Consider the following 22,201-nt stretch of genomic DNA (forward strand, 5'->3'; position numbering starts at 1 on the left):
TCGCGGCTGTACATAACACTTTCCACGTCTCGAATTTGAAGAAATGTTTTGCTAAAGAAGATCTCACTATTCCATTAGATGAAATCCAAATCAACGAAAAACTTCAATTCATCGAAGAACCCGTCGAAATAATGGATCGTGAGGTTAAAAGACTTAAGCAAAACAAGATACCAATTGTTAAGGTTCGATGGAATGCTCGTAGAGGACCCGAGTTCACCTGGGAGCGTGAAGATCAGATGAAGAAGAAATACCCGCATCTATTTCCAGAAGATTCGTCAACACCTTCAACAGCTTAAAATTTCGGGACGAAATTTATTTAACGGGTAGGTACTGTAGTGACCCAAACTTTTCCATGTTTATATATATTAATTGAGATTGATATTTACATGATTAAATGTTTCCAACATGTTAAGCAATCAAACTTGTTAAGACTTGATTAATTGAAATATGTTTCATATAGACAATTGACCACCCAAGTTGACCGGTGATTCACGAACGTTAAAACTTGTAAAAACTATATGATGACATATATATGGATATATATATATAGTTAACATGATAATATGATAAGTAAACATATCATTAAGTATATTAACAATGAACTACATATGTAAAAACAAGACTACTAACTTAATGATTTTTAAACGAGACATATATGTAATGATTATCGTTGTAAAGACATTTAATGTATATATATCATATTAAGAGATATTCATACATGATAATATCATGATAATATAATAATTTAAAATCTCATTTGATATTATAAACATTGGGTTAATAACATTTAACAAGATCGTTAACCTAAAGGTTTCAAAACAACACTTACATGTAACGACTAACGATGACTTAACGACTCAGTTAAAATGTATATACATGTAGTGTTTTAATATGTATTTATACACTTTTGAAAGACTTCAATACACTTATCAAAATACTTATACTTAACAAAAATGCTTACAATTACATCCTCGTTCAGTTTCATCAACAATTCTACTCGTATGCACCCGTATTCGTACTCGTACAATACACAGCTTTTAGATGTATGTACTATTGGTATATACACTCCAATGATCAGCTCTTAGCAGCCCATATGAGTCACCTAACACATGTGGGAACCATCATTTGGCAACTAGCATGAAATATCTCATAAAATTACAAAAATATGAGTAATCATTCATGACTTATTTACATGAAAACAAAATTACATATCCTTTATATCTAATCCATACACCAACGACCAAAAACACCTACAAACACTTTCATTCTTCAATTTTCTTCATCTAATTGATCTCTCTCAAGTTCTATCTTCAAGTTCTAAGTGTTCTTCATATATTTTACAAGTTCTAGTTACATAAAATTAAGAATACTTTCAAGTTTGCTAGCTCACTTCCAATCTTGTAAGGTGATCATCCAACCTCAAGAAATCTTTGTTTCTTACAGGAGGTTATCATTCTAATACAAGGTAATAATCATATTCAAACTTTGGTTCAATTTCTATAACTATAACAATCTTATTTCAAGTGATGATCTTACTTGAACTTGTTTTCGTGTCATGATTCTGCTTCAAGAACTTCGAGCCATCCAAGGATCCGTTGAAGCTAGATCCATTTTTCTCTTTTCCAGTAGGTTTATCCAAGGAACTTAAGGTAGTAATGATGTTCATAACATCATTCGATTCATACATATAAAGCTATCTTATTCGAAGGTTTAAACTCGTAATCACTAGAACATAGTTTAGTTAATTCTAAACTTGTTCGCAAACAAAAGTTAATCCTTCTAACTTGACTTTTAAAATTAACTACACACATGTTCTATATCTATATGATATGCTAACTTAATGATTTAAAACCTGGAAACACGAAAAACACCGTAAAACCGGATTTACGCCGTCGTAGTAACACCGCGGACTGTTTTGGGTTAGTTAATTAAAAACTATGATAAACTTTGATTTAAAAGTTGTTATTCTGAGAAAATGATTTTTATTATGAACATGAAACTATATCCAAAAATTATGGTTAAACTCAAAGTGGAAGTATGTTTTCTAAAATGGTCATCTAGACGTCGTTCTTTCGACTGAAATGACTACCTTTACAAAAACGACTTGTAACTTATTTTCTGACTATAAACCTATACTTTTTCTGTTTAGATTCATAAAATAGAGTTCAATATGAAACCATAGCAATTTGATTCACTCAAAACGGATTTAAAATGAAGAAGTTATGGGTAAAACAAGATTGGATAATTTTTCTCATTTTAGCTACGTGAAAATTGGTAACAAATCTATTCCAACCATAACTTAATCAACTTGTATTGTATATTATGTAATCTTGAGATACCATAGACACATATACAATGTTTCGACCTATCATGTCGACACATCTATATATATTTCGGAACAACCATAGACACTCTATATGTGAATGTTGGAGTTAGCTATACAGGGTTGAGGTTGATTCCAAAATATATATAGTTTGAGTTGTGATCAATACTGAGATACGTATACACTGGGTCGTGGATTGATTCAAGATAATATTTATCGATTTATTTCTGTACATCTAACTGTGGACAACTAGTTGTAGGTTACTAACGAGGACAGCTGACTTAATAAACTTAAAACATCAAAATATATTAAAAGTGTTGTAAATATATTTTGAACATACTTTGATATATATGTATATATTGTTATAGGTTCGCGAATCAACCAGTGGCCAAGTCTTACTTCCCGACGAAGTAAAAATCTGTGAAAGTGAGTTATAGTCCCACTTTTAAAATCTAATATTTTTGGGATGAGAATACATGCAGGTTTTATAAATGATTTACAAAATAGACACAAGTACGTGAAATTACATTCTATGGTTGAATTATCGAAATCGAATATGCCCCTTTTTATTAAGTCTGGTAATCTAAGAATTAGGGAACAGACACCCTAATTGACGCGAATCCTAAAGATAGATCTATTGGGCTTAACAAACCCCATCCAAAGTACCGGATGCTTTAGTACTTCGAAATTTATATCATATCCGAAGGGTGTCCCGGAATGATGGGGATATTCTTATATATGCATCTTGTTAATGTCGGTTACCAGGTGTTCACCATATGAATGATTTTTATCTCTATGTATGGGATGTGTATTGAAATATGAAATCTTGTGGTCTATTGTTACGATTTGATATATATAGGTTAAACCTATAACTCACCAACATTTTTGTTGACGTTTAAAGCATGTTTATTCTCAGGTGAATACTAAGAGCTTCCGCTGTTGCATACTAAAATAAGGACAAGATTTGGAGTCCATATTGTGTAAAAACTGCATTCAAGAAACTGATTTCGATGTAACATATTTGTATTGTAAACCATTATGTAATGGTCGTGTGTAAACAGGATATTTTAGATTATCATTTAATCTACGTAAAGCTTTTTAAACCTTTATTTATGAAATAAATGTTATGGTTTGTTTTAAAAATGAATGCAGTCTTTGAAAAACGTCTCATATAGAGGTCAAAACCTCGCAACGAAATCAATTAATATGGAACGTTTTTAATCAATAAGAACGGGACATTTCACTTTTCACAACATAGTCATATATGAAAAACTAACACATTCCATTCATAAAATAAGTTTTACGAGACCGGACCCACATCGGTCGTTTTACGACTTTTGTACGAAAATACAAGTTTTCAACCACATGATTTGTAATACAAAATAAAGACCGAGCATGGCGATTGGGGATACGCTACCCAATCCTAATCGAATCCAAAATCATGCCTTTAAAGCAACTACGCAAGTCCACTAGTCCCCACGCTTACCCGAGCTACCGCATCCATGCAAATCTATAAAAAAAAAGTCAACAACGAGAGGGTAAGCTAAAGCTTAGTGAGTGAGAATATACTACACACATATATATGCATAAAATGGACACGCCACACAAATAACCAAATACCGCATACCGGAGCATCCAAGCATAAAGGCAAGCTAGTCTAAGCATATCGTACGATCTCTAAGCAACAAGCTAAAGTTATCAACAAAGTATAAGTTCACCAACGACGATGTGAACAACGCCAAATAAGCTACACCCGGAGGGTTAGCTACATCACAACAATACGTTAATATATATATATATATATACAACAATATATAAACGCCCACGGTTAACCAATCGTAAAAAGGAATGGTACTTCGAATTTCCCATCGGTGTTCGTAACAACCGTTAATGTACACGAAATATATCACTAACCCCTAGGCGACACGGACAACGAAATATCCGTTCAAGCAATTGTTAGTGTACAACGAAATATATCAATAACTCTTGGGCAATTTGGACAACGAAATATCCATCATTAGTGTACAACGAAATATATCACTAACTCTTGGTGGTATAGACACGTATGCCCGGCCCCATTCCCCGCCCTACAAATAGATACATTATATACACACATGTATAATCATTCCACTCACAACCACGTGTGATAACGTACACCCAAAGTGTGTACTTCGCCAAAGGTGGTCAACCAAAATGCACAACCATGCCAATTGGACCCATACACAAGTCCATCAAATCCACCTACATGTGAAGTGAGCTCTACAGCCGAGAATCACTTCACCCGACCCGCACCCATCCTACACATACATATGCATATAGGATATTAACACTCACCTTGTTGCCTTGAAGAATGCTACCGAATAATCCGCAATCACCGATGGAATGTACCTATTCCATTTATCACATAACAAGTTACACAATTAGGGTGGATATACAAATCAACCCAAATTGACAACTAGTGCAATTTTGACCCAAATGCACTTCCAAGCATAAACCACGCCCAAACTAACCAATAATCACTAACACAAGTGAGAATGGTCCTAATATGCCAATCAAACCCAATCATAGGTGTTAAACACCTATCTTGCCCAAAATGACACTTAAACCCTAATTTGACCCATAAGAAGTCAATATCACGCCATTAGCAAGTTTTGACACCAAAGCATAATTAACTCGGTTCTATGCTTCAACTTAATCCATTTTAAGTTTATAAACTTTATTAAATCGGCAATTGAGTCCTAATCATCAACAAACCCTAATTTTGACTCTAGTCAAAATTAGTCAACCTTAAGAACCCTAATGGTCTCCAAACATCAATAATCACTAATACTAGTGATTATACACCATTTACAAGTCTTAAACATGGTTAAATCATTAACCAACCCAAAACCCGCCAAATATCAAAATAACAAGTTTCCATAAACCCTCTTCATCAACTAAGTGGGTTTTACAACTAACAATCTCAAACCCTAACATTGAATCTCAAATCAAACAATGAAATTTGGAGTTTGAACTTACCAATACCGCCAAAATGATGCCGTTGATGAGATGAACAACTTTAATACTTGAGACTTGACCCGAATCAAACTTCTTCTTCTCCGAATGGAGCTTTCTCTCACTTAAAATGGGTTTCTCACTCTAGGGTTTGATGAGAGTGTTTGATGAGTGAAATGTGGTCCAAAACGATCAATGGATCAGTTTTGATGACCCCAAACCGACCCCAAGTGAAAAGACCAAAGTACCCCTCATTTAAATATTTTAAAAAGACTGAAAATTGCCTCAGCAGCAATCGGAGCGCCGCTCCATAAGGTGGCGTGCCGCTCCACCCTTCAGGTCAGTTTTCAGTAACTTGTTTTGGCCATAACTTTTTGACCGTAGCTCCGTTTTCGATGAATCAAATATCGTTGGAAACGTAATAAGATTTCTTTTCAAATGATAAGGCTTTGAAACATCAACACAAACTTTATTTGGGGTTGAAAAGATACGTACACACCTTGTCACTTCAGGCAACGTCCAGTTTCCTTCGACGTTCGAGCAAGCAACACGTACATGCTTCGTACACCTCATACATGCATCGTACACCATAAATACTTTATATACCATAATTAATTGGGTCTTACAAACTTAAAAATAGAATAATTACAACTAAAAACTTTACATATTGGGATGATATTGCGACTAAATATATGTTCTTTTGGAGCACTATCAATATATATATATATATATATATATATATATATATATATATATATATATATATATATATATATATATATATATATATATATATATATATATATATATATATATATATATATATATATATATATATATATATATATTGGTTGGAGGTCCCCACAGAAGCAATCTCTGTACCCTGGAGTAGAGAGGGATGACTTTCTCTTCTTGTGGGTGGAGAATTCTTTCTCGACTCACTCGTGGGTAGAAAAACGACTTCTCTTCTATTCTAGGGTAGAAGAAGGATTGTCTACATCTCACCTCTCCTATACCTCGTATATGCGGGATTGAGTTTTGTTATTATATATATATATATATATATATATATATATATGGAGCATATATGACTATTATACAATTAAGTTGAGTGAGTGTATAACTAATTAATTATTAGTTAAAAAACAAATCAAAAACTCATTTTTCGAAGTTTTAAACTTTCCATAAACACAATCCAGAATTTAGAGTTTAGGTTTTAGGGTTTTAGGGGTTAGTATTTATTGTTCAGATTTAAAAACAAGTAGTTTTTCTTATTTTTTAGAAAAAGAATATGTAGTTTTTGAATAATTTTTTAAGTTTATCATACATCTTATGTATGATAACATAAAATGACTCAATCTAATTAAAAATGACTAACGACTAACGACTAATGGAAAAGGACTAACAACAATGTTTAAGGTTTAGAAACTATGGTTTAGAAATTAGGGTTTATGGTTTAAATTTAGGGTTTAGATTTTAGAGATATGGTTTAGATTTAGACTTTAAATTTAACATTTAACATGAAGTTTAGTGTTTAAGGTTTAGAGTTTAGGGATTTAAACCCTAAACTCTAAATCCGGATAAACTATAAATAGATTAAAAAAAAAATGTGTGTATGTAGATGGGAGAAAATGATTACCCTGCTGATACAATGATTATATCCGGTTTAAATCTTTGGGCACAAGGTGTAACGACCTCGTAAAATGTAATTCACATAGTGTTGTCACCAGAACCTTCAGGTAATGGCAAATTAAGTGTTGCCCATTCACCACGCCCAGACCCAGTCTCATCAAACTTGCCGCGATACCCTTCCTAAAGAATATACATTAAAGCCAATGTTAAGATGCTCTAATAACAATCTGACATACGTTAAAAAGTAACAACAATAACAACAACAACAACAACAACAACAACAACAACAACAACAACAAATCCCAACCCACGTGTAGGGTATGGGGGAGGTGACATAGACAATCCTTTCCTTATCCTAGAATAAAAACAAGTCATTTCTTCATTCAAAATGAAACAACACTCCAAGAGTAGAGAAAATCCTCACTCTCAATGTTCTAAATACAACCTTTATTTCGGGATTCCATGTTTTGAATTGTAGTTTCGCCTATTGTAAAAAAGTGACATACGTTAAAAAAGAAGTGAAGTAATCTAATATTTATATATGTAGATACACATATATATAGATACCAGAGTACCAGATTCACCCACCATTTGAATTGAAAATTATTCATAGAAGTATACATATATTGCACATATATTCACCTATTCGGATTATATGTTAACATTCACTTATTTACAATAGGCGAAACTACAATTCAAAACATGAAATCCGTAAATAAAGGTTGTATTTATGTAACACCTCAAAAAGAAGAAGTCGTTTGTGAGGAAGTAATGATACAACTTGGTATTGATTAAAAAAATTCAGCAATGACTTTTCCTCCAAACAAATAAAATTGTAAAAAGGTGAAACCAATAAATCAAGAAGGGAAAAAATAAGTAATTGACACATGTCAACAATTTATAGGTTAGGAGGATTGGTAGGATGCCTTTAGGTATACTATAAATAACACTAACATTTTTTTAAAAATTATACATATAATAATCTATTAATTTGAGGATATCTTTTAGTATGATTAAGGCTAAGGATTGTAACTTGATTATGATGGATATTGGGATAAAGTGCATTTTTATATCATTGTTTTTATTTTGAGAAGAGTAAATAGAAGAAAGTTTGTTACTTACTGATGTGTGCAGAGGTGTATACGAAATAGTTATATATTTATTATGAAATACTGTTAAATACGATACAATTTTACACAAGTTATTTATTTATTAATAGAGTGGATATACCTAAACCTTGCTACAACACTATAGGCAGTGTACCTAATCGTACAGTAGTGTAGTTTTTAGTAAGTCCGGTTCGTCCACAGGGAACTAGCCAAGTTTAATGCTATATTTTTAAACTATATTTGTATATATATATATATATATATATATATATATATATATATATATATATATATATATATATATATATATATATATATATATATTTATATATATAAGTAGTATTATTATTATTATAAAAGGGGGATTTTTTTTACCGTTTAATGATCGGTTTGTGGATTTTATGTCTTAAGTCACAATTAAAACCTAATGTAAAATATTAAATATACAAATAACTTAATTTAAAGCGTAAAGTAAATAATGATAATAAAAGTACGATAATTTAAAGTGCGATAAATAAAATGACGATAAATAAAATTGAGATAATTAAAAAGTACGATAATTAAAAGTGCAATAAATAAAATGACAGTAAATAAAAGTGCGGCGAGATATAAAATAAAGGAATTATGCTTATTTAAACTTCCGTAATCATGATGTTTGACGTGTTGATTTTAATTTATTACCATGGGTTAATTGTCCTTTGTCCTGGATTATTCGATATGTCCATCTGGTTTTTGTCCATAACAGTCCATCAGTCATAAATATAAAGTGCGAGTGTCCTCGTCAAATTATCCTTATATCCGAAGTCAAATATTCCAACTAATTGGGGACTTAAACTGTAATAAGGTTTTAATACTTTATTATCAATTACACCAAGTGTCCTTGCATGTAATTCACCCCTGTTTTAATGAGTCGATTGACTATTAATCCATTCCCGTGTCCGGTCAAATGAACGATTATTAGTACTTATAAATATCCCGCCCATCGTGTTCGATAGAGTGTATGTGGTTATTTATAATTACGTCCAATTGTAAATCTTTATATTAAATTAACGAACTATCATTCAATTAAACAAATATAAAGCTCATTAATAGCCCATAGTCTAATTTCCACAAGTGTCGGTCTTTTATCCAAACCCCAATTATGGTCCAAAGCCCAATTACCCCGTCTTTAATATTTTAGCCCAACATCACGATTACTTCAATTTAAATAAGCATAATAATAACTTAGCTACGAGACATTAATTTAAAAAGGTTGAACATAACTTACAATGATTAATAATAGCGTAGTGTTACACGGACAGAATTTCGACTTATACACTTACAACATTCGCTACTATAACCTTATTATTATTAAACTTAAATTAAAATTAAAATTATAAAATATAAATATATTTTTACGTATATAGAAAAGAAAGAAAAGGGGTAAGGAATCGATCAGAATGCGCGGCCTTTTATAGGCACACGTTTCACTGTTGAGCTCCGCGAGTGCGGATGTTTTCTTCATCAAAGATCCGCGAGTGCGGAGGTCTGGAATCCAGCTCATAGATCAAATTCAAAACGTGGGCTGCGTATAATTATAATATATAATAATATATATAATTAATTATATATTATATTATATTCTTGTGCATAGTTGACTTGTAATTTTTGGTCCGTTGCGTCGCACGCTGAAAGTTGGTTCATGTCTTGGTTCCGGATTTTCGAACGCCTTTTCGTATAATTTAATATCTTGTACTTTGCTTTTTGCGGCTTGTACTCTTGACATTCTTAGACGTTTCTCATCAATAATTTGAACCACTTGGATTGTACTTTGTACTTTTTAGCTTTTTGGTCATTTGCGTCTTCAATTCGTCGAATCTGTCTTTTGTCTTCACCTTTTATTATTTAAACGAATATAACTTGTAAATAGAACAATTACAACCAAAAGCTTGTCTTTCTTGAAGGATAATGCTATGAAATATGTGTGTTATTTTTAGCATTATCAAATATTTTCACACTTGAGCGTTGTTTGTCCTCAAGCAATATAGTCTTGAAATAAAAATACTAGAATCACTTCTTTATTCTTCACACTTTGTACATCAGTGATTTCTATACGGCGGTATGAACAATGGTAGTAAAATTGTGGTTTACAGTCCCACATGACTATGAAAATTTAGATCCTTTAAGAAAATTGGATCTTTATGAAAATATTTGTTCTTTTTGAAAATTCAATCTAGCTTTTACCCTAGATAAGTTTTCCGGAATAACCCTTCACCGGTGTTTGCAAAATGTTTTTGTGGGTTTCAGATTTGAAAATTTTAGCTCAAAACTTGCGGTTTTGTGTCACCCACTTGCTAACCTTGTATTGGGAAAGCAACACGTCCAGTATACTTGCTCCGTATATTACCTTTTGGTAAACTACCGTCCGGTTGTAAAGGAAAGCGTTGAACAAGCAACTGTTAAGGCAATGTCCCGTGACATGCTTTTGATTATGGTCTATATCGTGTCGGATGCATTTACTATCCTTTGTAGGAGCAATAGTAAAGATCACCCTATAGTTTTTCGGTCTAACACAAGGTCCTGTCTTTGACCATGCTATGCAACCACCGTTCTTACGGTTGACACTCGATTTGGTTCAAGTGACCTAATGAATTCCGGTGAACTCTTAGGATTTTACGTTCAATGGTAATGAACGCATTAAAAATGGGTTTTCAAAAAACAAATCGGTTTGTAATTTGATCAAAATATTTTCTCGTTCAAGCTCGAGTTTAGATATCATCGAATTCCATGAGTTTGTAATTCTCAATCTTTAAAAGTCAATCTCAAGGATTGAGTAATATCAGTCTTAAAAGCTGATTGTTGATCTTTAAGGAGATTATCCTTTCTGGGGATCTGATTCATTAGTCTTATAAGCTAATTTGCATGGTGCCCCCCATTGTACGAAACATATCCTCTCATGGTTAGGATAAGTCTGACTACTTGGCGACCCTGTTTGATGCTGAGGTCCGTGGATTTCCAGCTGATTTTCGAGAAAACTTTTCAAGGTTTTTCGTAGACTCTACAACTGGTCTGGATGACAACTTCCTGACCTAAATCAAGAAGCGCGTGTATTTTTCTCTCGGAAGACTTTACTTCCTTTTAAATTCCATTTATATTACAATAAACTGGGTAAAACTGATTAATATTGTCCAAAACAAAAAGTATTTTCAATTATTTGTACAAAAATATGTGATATATGTTTTAAATAACTTGGTAAATTTTTCCCACACTTGGCTTTTATTTTTCTTTCTTTGCCTTTTTATTCTCCTCTATTCCATTTTATATGAATTCAAGCATTTTGGGTTATTTCTCAATTTATGTCATTTCCGAGGTAACAATAATTTCGGTGTTAACACCTAGTTTTATCGTTCATAAATATGTATAAACATGATTTTGAGTTCATTTAGTTGAAAAATTTTACTAGAATTGGGTAGTTAGTATATAAGACTAGGGTTGTTCTTTATTATCAGAGAGCACTAGATTCTAATACAACTACTGTGTTACTAGTATTTTTAATGGTAACCAAGTGTATAAGTCAAAAAATTTTAAAAATCCGAAAGAATTTAACCCCTTCCCACACTTAAGATCTTGCAATGCCCTCATTTGCAAGAAATCAGTACAATTTAAATTATTGAGGGTGATTAGCGTAGAAAAATGATTAAATTTTACCAAAGTTTCCAAACATATTGGCGTTTGTTTGTTGAATGATAAATGGTGCACATCATTTGTTCATTCCGGCAGTTGTTATTTCACATATATTTTGCATCTTGTCGTCAAAATTAGTTGCTTTTGCTGAACTTAATGTCAGTCTTTGAAAATGCACTGTTTTACCCTGTTTTGTACATGAGATAAACTACAAACATATATATACATATTTTTGAAGTTGGGTATATCACCCTACATTCAAAAATTATTAAAAATCTAATAATAAAATTTAGAAAATTATAAAAACTATTATAGTATCAAAAGAAATATTAAAAGTATAAAATTACAAGTTACCAAAAAAATAAAAATAGGCATAAAAAAATTAGGTTTGATGAGGATGGTGCCAGTAGGGATCCCATTCATAGCCGTATGTAATGTAGAATGCTTGAGCTGGGTCATAAGTAGGATACGGTGGTCGGGTTTGTATAGTCTTGGGAGGAAATACGGGCATTGGAGTAGGAATATAGTTTGTATTTATGTGTGCACAATGACTTATGATTTGGTTTTGATGATACTGCCAATCTTGAAATGCTCGTTGTCTAGCCATTTCATACTCATGTTGAGCCATAAAAATTTGCATTTCTGTCATCTGATTCCCCCCTCCCGTATTACCTTGATGCTGATCTTTTTCGACCTGTGGATGATGGCCATCATATGGTGCTGCAGCGTTATGTCGTTTCTTTAAAACCTTAGCAGCATGATATACTTTCAAACCAATTGTATCACGGGGTTCTGGTGCTGCAATTATTAATCCCACCTGACTTCTATAGACACCAAGATACTCAACAATTAAAGTAACAAAGATACCACCTCCTATTATACCATTAGGCCGTATACTCCTAACCATAGCCGATAAATAATAACCCACACAATAAGGTATACTCACAGCGCTCTGTGGGTCTCGAATACACATGAGATAAAATAAATCATTCTCATTTACTTTCTCTTTGTTCTTACCTCGCTGTGTAATCGAGTTTGCTAAGAACCTATGGATTACTCTTAGCTCAGCTCTATCAATATCAGTATAAGAGTTATTCCCCCCACGGAATCGGTTATGCCTAGTCATTCTACTCCATATTCCATTCATATCAAAATTTTCATCAACCCTCCTACCATTAACTATTAACCTTTGACAATCAGTGGATGCTAGTTCCTCGGGCGTATATATTCACAGAGCCTGAGCCATGTCTAGTAGAGACATATGGCGCATTACACCTCCTAATAAAAATCTAATAAAACCCGATCGGTTAAGGTAGCTACCCGATCATTTATTTCAACACTACATAATAATTCCATACACCATTCTCTATATACACGCCTACGTATATTAAACAAACGTTCCCAATCATTAAAAGTAGAATTACCATACCTTTGTGTAAGTAATTATCTGATTGGATCGGCCAATCCCACTGTTTCTAACGGTTCCCAATCTATTACCCTGAATACTTCAACAATATTAGACTGAAGGGTGTGCAAGTTCCTCTGATATTTTGGATAATCTATCCAATATCGGTAAAACCTTAAATTAGGATGTAAATCTGCCAATTCTATATTTGAATATGAAATGAATTGATGCGGTAGATTTTGTCTATATTGGTCGTTAATCTCCTATTATTCTGGATTCTCAGGAGGAGCATTGTGAGCCTGAGATGCGGATGAAGATTCACCCTTTTCAGTCTGCAAAACACATTAAACACAATTTTTATGTGCATCCAAATATGCATTAGTGTTATCTGAATCATAAATCAAAACAATCATAATGGCATATTTAATCCATATTAAACTTTATACGCATTTTCATAATATTAACAATTCTACACTTTTACAAATAAACATATATGAAAATGTATACAATGTTCTTTAGCTTTTATCTCAAATAACATGTCAAAATAATCATTATAGCAATTAAACGAGTTCCAAATGGCATTCATATTAATTAAATCGAGTTCATGCATTTTTGACTCAAAAAGTCTACTTTAATACTTAAAAATCATGTTTAGGATCAAAGTTTTGATCATCTAGCAACCTAAACATGTTACACTACTCAATTTAGTATAAACTAACAACAAAATTCGGTCATAACCTAGTTTTATCCCACTTTAATCAATCAAATATTATCAAAAATATAAGCCCTTCATTTGGGTAAAGTAATTTCGGTTCCATAACCTAGTTTTACTCCTGACGAATTTTTGAAATATTTTGGATTGATTGATTAAAGATATTTATACCTTAAGAATAAACGGTAAATTTAGCAGTGATGTATTAAATTTTTGTATGATATTAATAATTTCGGTTTCGCATACCTAATTTTATTGAATATCAATTTAATACTTTATAGTGAACGATTCAGCGTTTATTATTAAAAGGTTAAAAGCAATAAAATAAAATAAAAATTGTACATACTTACCTATGAGAAAGAATTCTCAGAGACCTGCTTTAGCCGACTCATAGGAGAGTCGTATGATTTGGTTTTCCATAGCTACATAAGTGTAACCTCAATTCTTCAATAACTTTTCTTCTAAACATATGAACGGTCCTTCTCTGCATAGAGTAACAAATTCGGTATTTGAATATGTTTGATTGTTCGAACATTTACCTTCGTGTGACCATTTTTCGCATTTATGACATCTTTCAAGGTGTCGTGCTCTTCTTTTTGTTGCGGATTTTGATTTTTCTTTACCAAAATGTGTCTTATGATGATCTTTCCTGAGTTCTTTCCTTACTTCGTCCATTTTTCCTCTTATGAATGATACCAGTTCACTTGGGAAGATGTTATTATTACGTTTAGTAATCATAGCGTGTAGTAGTAAACCATGGTTCAGATCAAAGGAATTCTTCATCTCGTAAAACTTAAAAAAATAAAAATTCAGAATGGAGGGAGAAGACTAGTTCTTTAGGGTCTGCTAGGGAAAGACCATTCGGATTCCATTCTCGAAAACTACACGAAAACAGAATATCTAACTCTAACATAAATATATATTAGACTTAAAAAAAACTCGAATCTTCCCACACTTAGTTAGCTGTGGTATCGAAATTGTGATTAACTTCATCTTCAACTTCCATTGGATTATCTATGTAATGTTTAACTCTGTGACCATTGACTTTAAATTCAATCCCAATTGAATTTATCAACTCCATTGTTCCATATGGGAAAACTCTTTAGACTATGAATGGTCCAGACCATCTTGATTTCAATTTTCCAGGAAATAGCTTGAATCGTGAATTGAAAAGAAGAACTCTGTCTCCTTCTTTAAATTCTTTTGAACTTCTGATTCTTTTATCATGCCATTTCTTCATTCTTTCCTTATAGAGTAACGAATTTTCATATGCTTCGTGTCTTAATTCTTCTAATTCGTTTAGTTGACTTAACCGTAGACGTCCGACTTCATGTAAATCAAGATTACATGTCTTCAAAGCCCAAAATGCTTTGTGCTCAATTTCTACTGAAAGGTGACATGCTTTTTTGTAAACGAGTCTAAAAGGTGTGGTACCAATTGGAGTTTTGTAGGCTGTTCTAAAAGCCGAGAGTGCATCCTCTAATTTCATGGACCATTCCTTCGGATTTGATCCTACGGTTTTCTCTAGAATACGTTTTAAAGCTCGGTTGGTATTTTCAACTTGTCCACTTGTTTGTGGATGATAAGCTGTTGAGATTTTATGAGTTACTCCATATCTTTTGAGAACTTTATCAAGTTGATTATTACAAAAATGAGTACCCCTATCACTTATTAAAGCTTTCGGTGTTCCGAACCTTGCAAAAAGACGTTTTAAAAGTTAACTACAACTCGTGCATCGTTAGTTGGGAGAGCTTGTGCTTCCGCCCATTTAGATTCATAATCAATGGCAACGAGAATGTAGAGATTATTATGAGATTTTGGAAATGAACCCATAAAGTCAGTACCCCAAACGTCAAATACTTCACATACTTGAATGACATTTTGTGGCATTTCATCACGTTGACTTATTTTTCCGGCCCTTTGACAAGCATCACATGATTTACAAAGAAGGTGTGCGTCTTTGAAAATTGTAGGCCAATAGAATCCAGCGTCGTAGACTTTCCTTGCTGTGAGTTGAGGCCCATAATGCCCTCCTGTTGGTCCTGTGTGACAATGGTTTAAGATTTGACTAGCTTCATCCCCGAATACACATCGGCGTATTATTCCATCGGGACAACTTTTAAACAAATGTGGATCTTCCCAAAAATAGTGTTTTATATCACTAAAGAATTTCTTTCGTTTTTGGTACGACAATCCTTTTTCAAGGAATCCACATACTAAGTAGTTTGCATAGTCTGCAAACCATGGAATTTCATTATAATCTATCTTCAATAGATATTCATCAGAAAAGTTATCTTGTATGGCCGATTCATTTAGAACTTCTAATTCAGGATTTTCAAGACGAGAAAGATGATCAGCGGCGAGATTTTCTGCACCCTTTTTATCTCGGATTTCAATATCGAACTCTTGTAAGAGTAAGATCCAACGGATTAATCGTGGTTTGGCATCTTGTTTTGAAAATAGGTATCAAAGAGCAGAATGGTCAGTATAGACCATCGTTTTTGCTAGAATGAGATATGAACGAAATTTGTCAAAAGCAAAGACAATAGCAAGGAGTTCTTTTTTAGTAGTTGTATAATTTGTTTGTGCTCCTTGTAACGTCTTACTAGCGTAATAGATAGGTTGAAATCGTTTTTCAATCCTTTGTCCTAAAACGACTCCCATTGCAAAATCACTTGCATCGCACATGAGTTCAAATGGTAGATTCCAATTTGGAGTTATCATGATCGGCGCATTAGTGAGTTTTTCTTTAAGAATATTAAAAGATTTGATGCAATCATTCGAAAAGATGAATGGAGCATCCTTTTCTAAGAGTTTATTCATAGGAGTGGCAATTTTAGAAAAATCTTTTATGAAACGTCGGTAAAAACCGGCATGCCCTAGAAAACTCCTAACTCCTCTAACGTTGGTGGGATGTGAAAGTTTAGCAATTACATCTACTTTAGCTCTATCCACTTCAATTCCTTCCTTTGAAATTTTATGACCAAGAACGATGCCTTCTCTAACCATGAAATGGCATTTCTCCCAATTAAGAACTAGATTTGATTGTTCGCATCTAATAAGCATTCGTTCAAGATTAACTAGACATGTTTCAAAAGTATCACCAAAAACTGAAAAGTCATCCAAGAAAACTTTCATGCATTCTTCTATCATGTCGTGAAAAATCGCCATCATGCACCTTTGAAAGGTTGCAGGGGTGTTGCAAAGTCCAAATGACATGCGTTTGTAAGCAAAAGTACCATAAGGACATGTGAATGTGGTTTTCTCTTGGTCCTCGGGTGCTATTGGAATTTGAAAATATCCGGAAAAACTGTCAAGAAAACAATAGTAACTATTTCCGACTAATCTTTCCAACATTTGATCAATGAAAGGTAAGGGAAAGTGATCTTTTCTGGTGGCGTCATTTAATTTTCTATAATCAATACAAACACGCCATCCTGTTACAGTCCTAGTAGGAATAAGCACATTTTTTTCATTTGTGATGACAGTCATGCCACCCTTCTTAGGTACGCATTGAACTGGGCTTACCCATAGACTATCAGAGATTGGATAAATTAAACCTGCATCTAGCAGTTTAATAATTTCTTTCTTAACAACATCTTGTATATTAGGATTTAGTCTTCGTTGGCGTTGCACATACATTTTATGACCTTCTTCCATAAGGATTTTATGTGTGCAATACGAAGGACTTATGCCTTTAATGTCATGAATTTTTCAAGCAATAGCTGGTTTATGAGCTTTTAGCACAGAAATGAGTTGAGATTTTTCATTTTCAGTAAGAGAAGACGATATTATTACAGGTAATTCAGATTCTTCATGTAAATAAGCGTATTCCAAATGGTTCTTCTATCGATGATTTGTATCGATATCTGTCTTCCTCTTTTAGCATTTGAAGTTCTTCTGTTGTTGGTTCATATTCATTAGCCATGAGTGTAGCTAACATTTCAGCTTCATCAATTGGTTCAATTCCTTCTCCTAAAGAACATTCTCCGGTTCCTTGTAATTCTGGAAATTCTTCTAACAATTCTGCATGTGAATCTATAGTTTGAATGTAATAACATGTATCATCTGCAGATTGCGGTTGTTGCATGGCTCTATCAACAGAAAATGTAACACTCTCGTCCTCTATACTTAGGGTCAGTTTCTTACCGAACACGTCTATTATTGCTTTAGCCGTGTTTAAGAATGGTCTTCCTAATATGAGAGGAACTCGAGAATCTTCTTCCATGTCCAGAATAACAAAATCTACAGGAAATACTAAAGTACCAACTTTACCTAGCATGTTCTCCATTATCCCTCTAGGATATTTTACTGATCGATCTGCTAGTTGTATGCTTATTCGTGTTGGTTTCAATTCTCCAAGGTCTAGTTTAGTGTATAGTGAATACGGCATTAAATTTATACTAGCACCTAAGTCTGCCAATGCTTCTATTGAACTAAGACTACCCAGAAAACATAGAATTGTGAAACTTCCTGGATCTGATAATTTTTCTGGTATCTTATTCAACAACACTGCAGAATAATTAGCATTCATAGTAATAGCTGAGAGTTCTTCCATTTTCTTTCTATTTGTGATTAGATATTTCAGAAATTTAGCATATCTAGGCATTCCTGATATCATATCAATGAAAGGAAGATTGACATTTATCTGTTTAAACATATCCAAGAATTTAGATTGCTCGGCTTCAAGTTTTTCTTTTCTCATTTTACTTGGGTAAGGAAGTGGTGGTTGGTATGGTTTAACATAAGGCTTAGCCTTAACTGTGTTATCTTCATTAACCTTTTCAACTACCGGTTCTGTTTCCTTTTCTCGCTCAGATTGTGGTTCTTGTGTAGTAGGAGTAGAATCATCAGAAATTACAGGTATTTCAGGAGGTTTAAGTGTAATACCACTTCTCGGGGTAATGGCTTTAGCTGTTTCATTTCGGAGGTTAGCATTTGTATAGCTAGGTAGACTTCTTGGTTTTCTTTCACCTATCAACCTTGCTAGGTTGCTCACTTCTTGTTCCAGATTTTGAATAGAAGCTTGTTGATTTCTAAATGCTTGAGCATTTTGTTCATTAGTTTATTTTTGAGATGTAAAAAACTGCGTTTGAGATTCAACTAGCTTCGACATCATATCTTCTAAATTTGGCTTTTTATCATCGGTTTGTGGTGGTTTATTTTGAAAAATAGGTCTTTGCTGATTGTAAGTATTATTAGATACTTGTTGATTGCTAGGACCTTGTTGGTTGTTGTATGGAACATTTCGGTTATAATTCTGATTTTGATTGTAGATTGGTCTTTGTAACAGACTGAAACTCGGGCTAGTTATAAGTTGCCTATTTTGCCCTTAGGGTTTGTGCTTAGTCTTAAGTGCTTTTATTTTAATTATTTTATTAGTGTTTTATTATAATTGTGTTGTGACCAGTTTGTGACAAGGGTCCCAGAACAGGTTGGTTTATTTAATTTGGACTCCGTTAGGACCGCCTAAGGAGATACGAAAGGTTATCAGATAAGATAACTGATAAATACCCGTGTGTTGAGGGGTATGGGTTTTAACCCAAATAAGTGTCTAAGAGCTGCCCTTTTATCTCATTTCCCTATCTCTCTCTAAAAAATATCTCCTAGCACCCCGTACCTAACATCCTCTCATGCTTGAAACCATAAATCATCCATTCTCATTTTTGTGTTTGAATCAAATTAGAAATCTGTTCCTTGTGTTTTTGTGATCCTCACAAGGTAAGTGTTTCATAGATTCATGCTTTGATTCTTGCTCTAATTGGGTTTTTGTGTTAAATGGGTTTTTGATATAAATTAGCTCAAATCTAGTTGTTTGATGTTTAAAAACATCAATTGATGTTAGAAATAGGTTGTATATATGTTTAGTAACTTAGAAATCGAGTTTTTAGGGAAAAAAATCACAAAATCAGCGAACTTGTTCGAAACCCAGTTTGCTACAGTACCCGAGTTGCTACAGTGTCACTATTTGCTGCAGTACCGAGTTGCTACAGTGTCACTATTTGCTACAGTGTCACTATTTGCTACAGTACCGAGTTGCTACAGTGTCACTATTTACTACAGTACCCGAGTTGCTACAGTGTCACTATTTGCTACAGTACCGAGTTGCTACAGTGTCGTTGTTTGCTACAGTGTTCGGAAACAACTATTTGCAACAGTACATTTTATGAAATTGAAACAGGCGTAACTTTCAAAACGTAACTCCGTTTTTTATAAATAAACTATCGTTAGAATCGTAATAAAGAATACTTTTTAATGGTAAACTTTTAAGAAGCTGGATCAAAATGTTTTTGGGGCAGGAAAATAGGTTTTGGCTTGTGTGTCCCGTTTTCCACGTACTTGTTTGACTATAGTGAATGGATTTACGTTGTGGACTTGTGAAATGATGTTATGACCTAGTTTATAGTATGATTTGATTATACTATTGATTGAGATATGTATATTGACTTCGTTGTGTTGTTCTCAGGTGATAAGAACAAGGAAGAAGCTCAGAAGTAAGATAACTGAGTTGTAGCTGGTAATCGGTGAGTGGGTCTATCTCCGGATAGAGTTTAAGTAGCATATCATGATACTGTGGTTGACTCTTTTACCATGCATAGTGTCTAAATTGCCATGTTAAAATAATATATATATATATTTCATGCCTGATGTTGTATGTGAATTATGTGTACACTGTGTGAATGGCACCAGTCGGGCCTAGGGAGACTGGGGACTCGAGACCGTGCTTAGGTGAGGTTAGAGTCCGTATGAGGTCAACCGTGCCTAGGGGAGGTTGGGTCCATAGGCTACAGATTGTAAAGTATAGTGTGAATGATGCATCCCCTGCATCTGGATAATTATACTGTGAATTGAGTAGCAGGGACTATCGGTAGACTCAAGTCCGATCAGCTGGGAGTCGTGTGCTCGTACAAGCCGCCGATCCTCGTATTGTCTTATTGTATGCTAGTTGGTAGTTAGCATGTGTTGTTGTTAGTATATAGCTTGTGTGTTACTTAATGAAATGTCCCGTTCTTATTGATTAAAAACGTTCCATATTAATTGATTTCGTTGCGAGGTTTTGACCTCTATATGAGACGTTTTTCAAAGACTGCATTCATTTTTAAAACAAACCATAACCTTTATTTCATAAATAAAGGTTTAAAAAGCTTTACGTAGATTATCAAATAATGATAATCTAAAATATCCTGTTTACACACGACCATTACATAATGGTTTACAATACAAATATGTTACATCGAAATCAGTTTCTTGAATGCAGTTTTTACACAATATCATACAAACATGGACTCCAAATCTTGTCCTTATTTTAGTATGCAACAGCGGAAGCTCTTAATATTCACCTGAGAATAAACATGCTTTAAACGTCAACAAAAATGTTGGTGAGTTATAGGTTTAACCTATATATATCAAATCGTAACAATAGACCACAAGATTTCATATTTCAATACACATCCCATACATAGAGATAAAAATCATTCATATGGTGAACACCTGGTAACCGACAATAACAAGATGCATATATAAGAATATCCCCATCATTCCGGGACACCCTTCGGATATGATATAAATTTCGAAGTACTAAAGCATCCGGTACTTTGGATGGGGTTTGTTAGGCCCAATAGATCTATCTTTAGGATTCGCGTCAATTAGGGTGTCTGTTCCCTAATTCTTAGATTACCAGACTTAATAAAAAAGGGCATATTCGATTTCGATAATTCAACCATAGAATGTAGTTTCACGTACTTGTGTCTATTTTGTAAATCATTTATAAAACCTGCATGTATTCTCATCCCAAAAATATTAGATTTTAAAAGTGGGACTATAACTCACTTTCACAGATTTTTACTTCGTCGGGAAGTAAGACTTGGCCACTGGTTGATTCACGAACCTATAACAATATATACATATATATCAAAGTATGTTCAAAATATATTTACAACACTTTTAATATATTTTGATGTTTTAAGTTTATTAAGTCAGCTGTCCTCGTTAGTAACCTATAACTAGTTGTCCACAGTTAGATGTACAGAAATAAATCGATAAATATTATCTTGAATCAATCCACGACCCAGTGTATACGTATCTCAGTATTGATCACAACTCAAACTATATATATTTTGGAATCAACCTCAACCCTGTATAGCTAACTCCAACATTCACATATAGAGTGTCTATGGTTGTTCCGAAATATATATAGATGTGTCGACATGATAGGTCGAAACATTGTATACGTGTCTATGGTATCTCAAGATTACATAATATACAATACAAGTTGATTAAGTTATGGTTGGAATAGATTTGTTACCAATTTTCACGTAGCTAAAATGAGAAAAATTATCCAATCTTGTTTTAACCATAACTTC

At 33.3% G+C, this 22,201-nt stretch overlaps 2 protein-coding genes across 2 annotated transcripts in view; both read right to left on the reverse strand.

The window, feature by feature from the left end:
- Positions 1–6,962: 6,962 nt before the first annotated feature.
- LOC139866770 (histone deacetylase 14, chloroplastic-like) overlaps positions 6,963–22,201 on the reverse strand; it is a 94,479-nt gene continuing 79,240 nt past the window's right edge. The window contains exon 8 of the mRNA XM_071855059.1: positions 6,963–7,129. Coding sequence (XP_071711160.1) covers positions 7,028–7,129 — 102 coding nt within the window. The 3' untranslated portion in view covers positions 6,963–7,027. The remainder of the gene's footprint in view (positions 7,130–22,201) is intronic.
- LOC139866556 (histone deacetylase 14, chloroplastic-like) overlaps positions 7,329–22,201 on the reverse strand; it is a 40,551-nt gene continuing 25,678 nt past the window's right edge. Inside the window, exon 7 of the mRNA XM_071854818.1 lies at positions 7,329–7,433. Coding sequence (XP_071710919.1) covers positions 7,329–7,433 — 105 coding nt within the window. The remainder of the gene's footprint in view (positions 7,434–22,201) is intronic.

This window comes from Rutidosis leptorrhynchoides, chromosome 9, assembly GCF_046630445.1.
Source record: "Rutidosis leptorrhynchoides isolate AG116_Rl617_1_P2 chromosome 9, CSIRO_AGI_Rlap_v1, whole genome shotgun sequence".
NCBI lineage: Eukaryota > Viridiplantae > Streptophyta > Magnoliopsida > Asterales > Asteraceae > Rutidosis > Rutidosis leptorrhynchoides.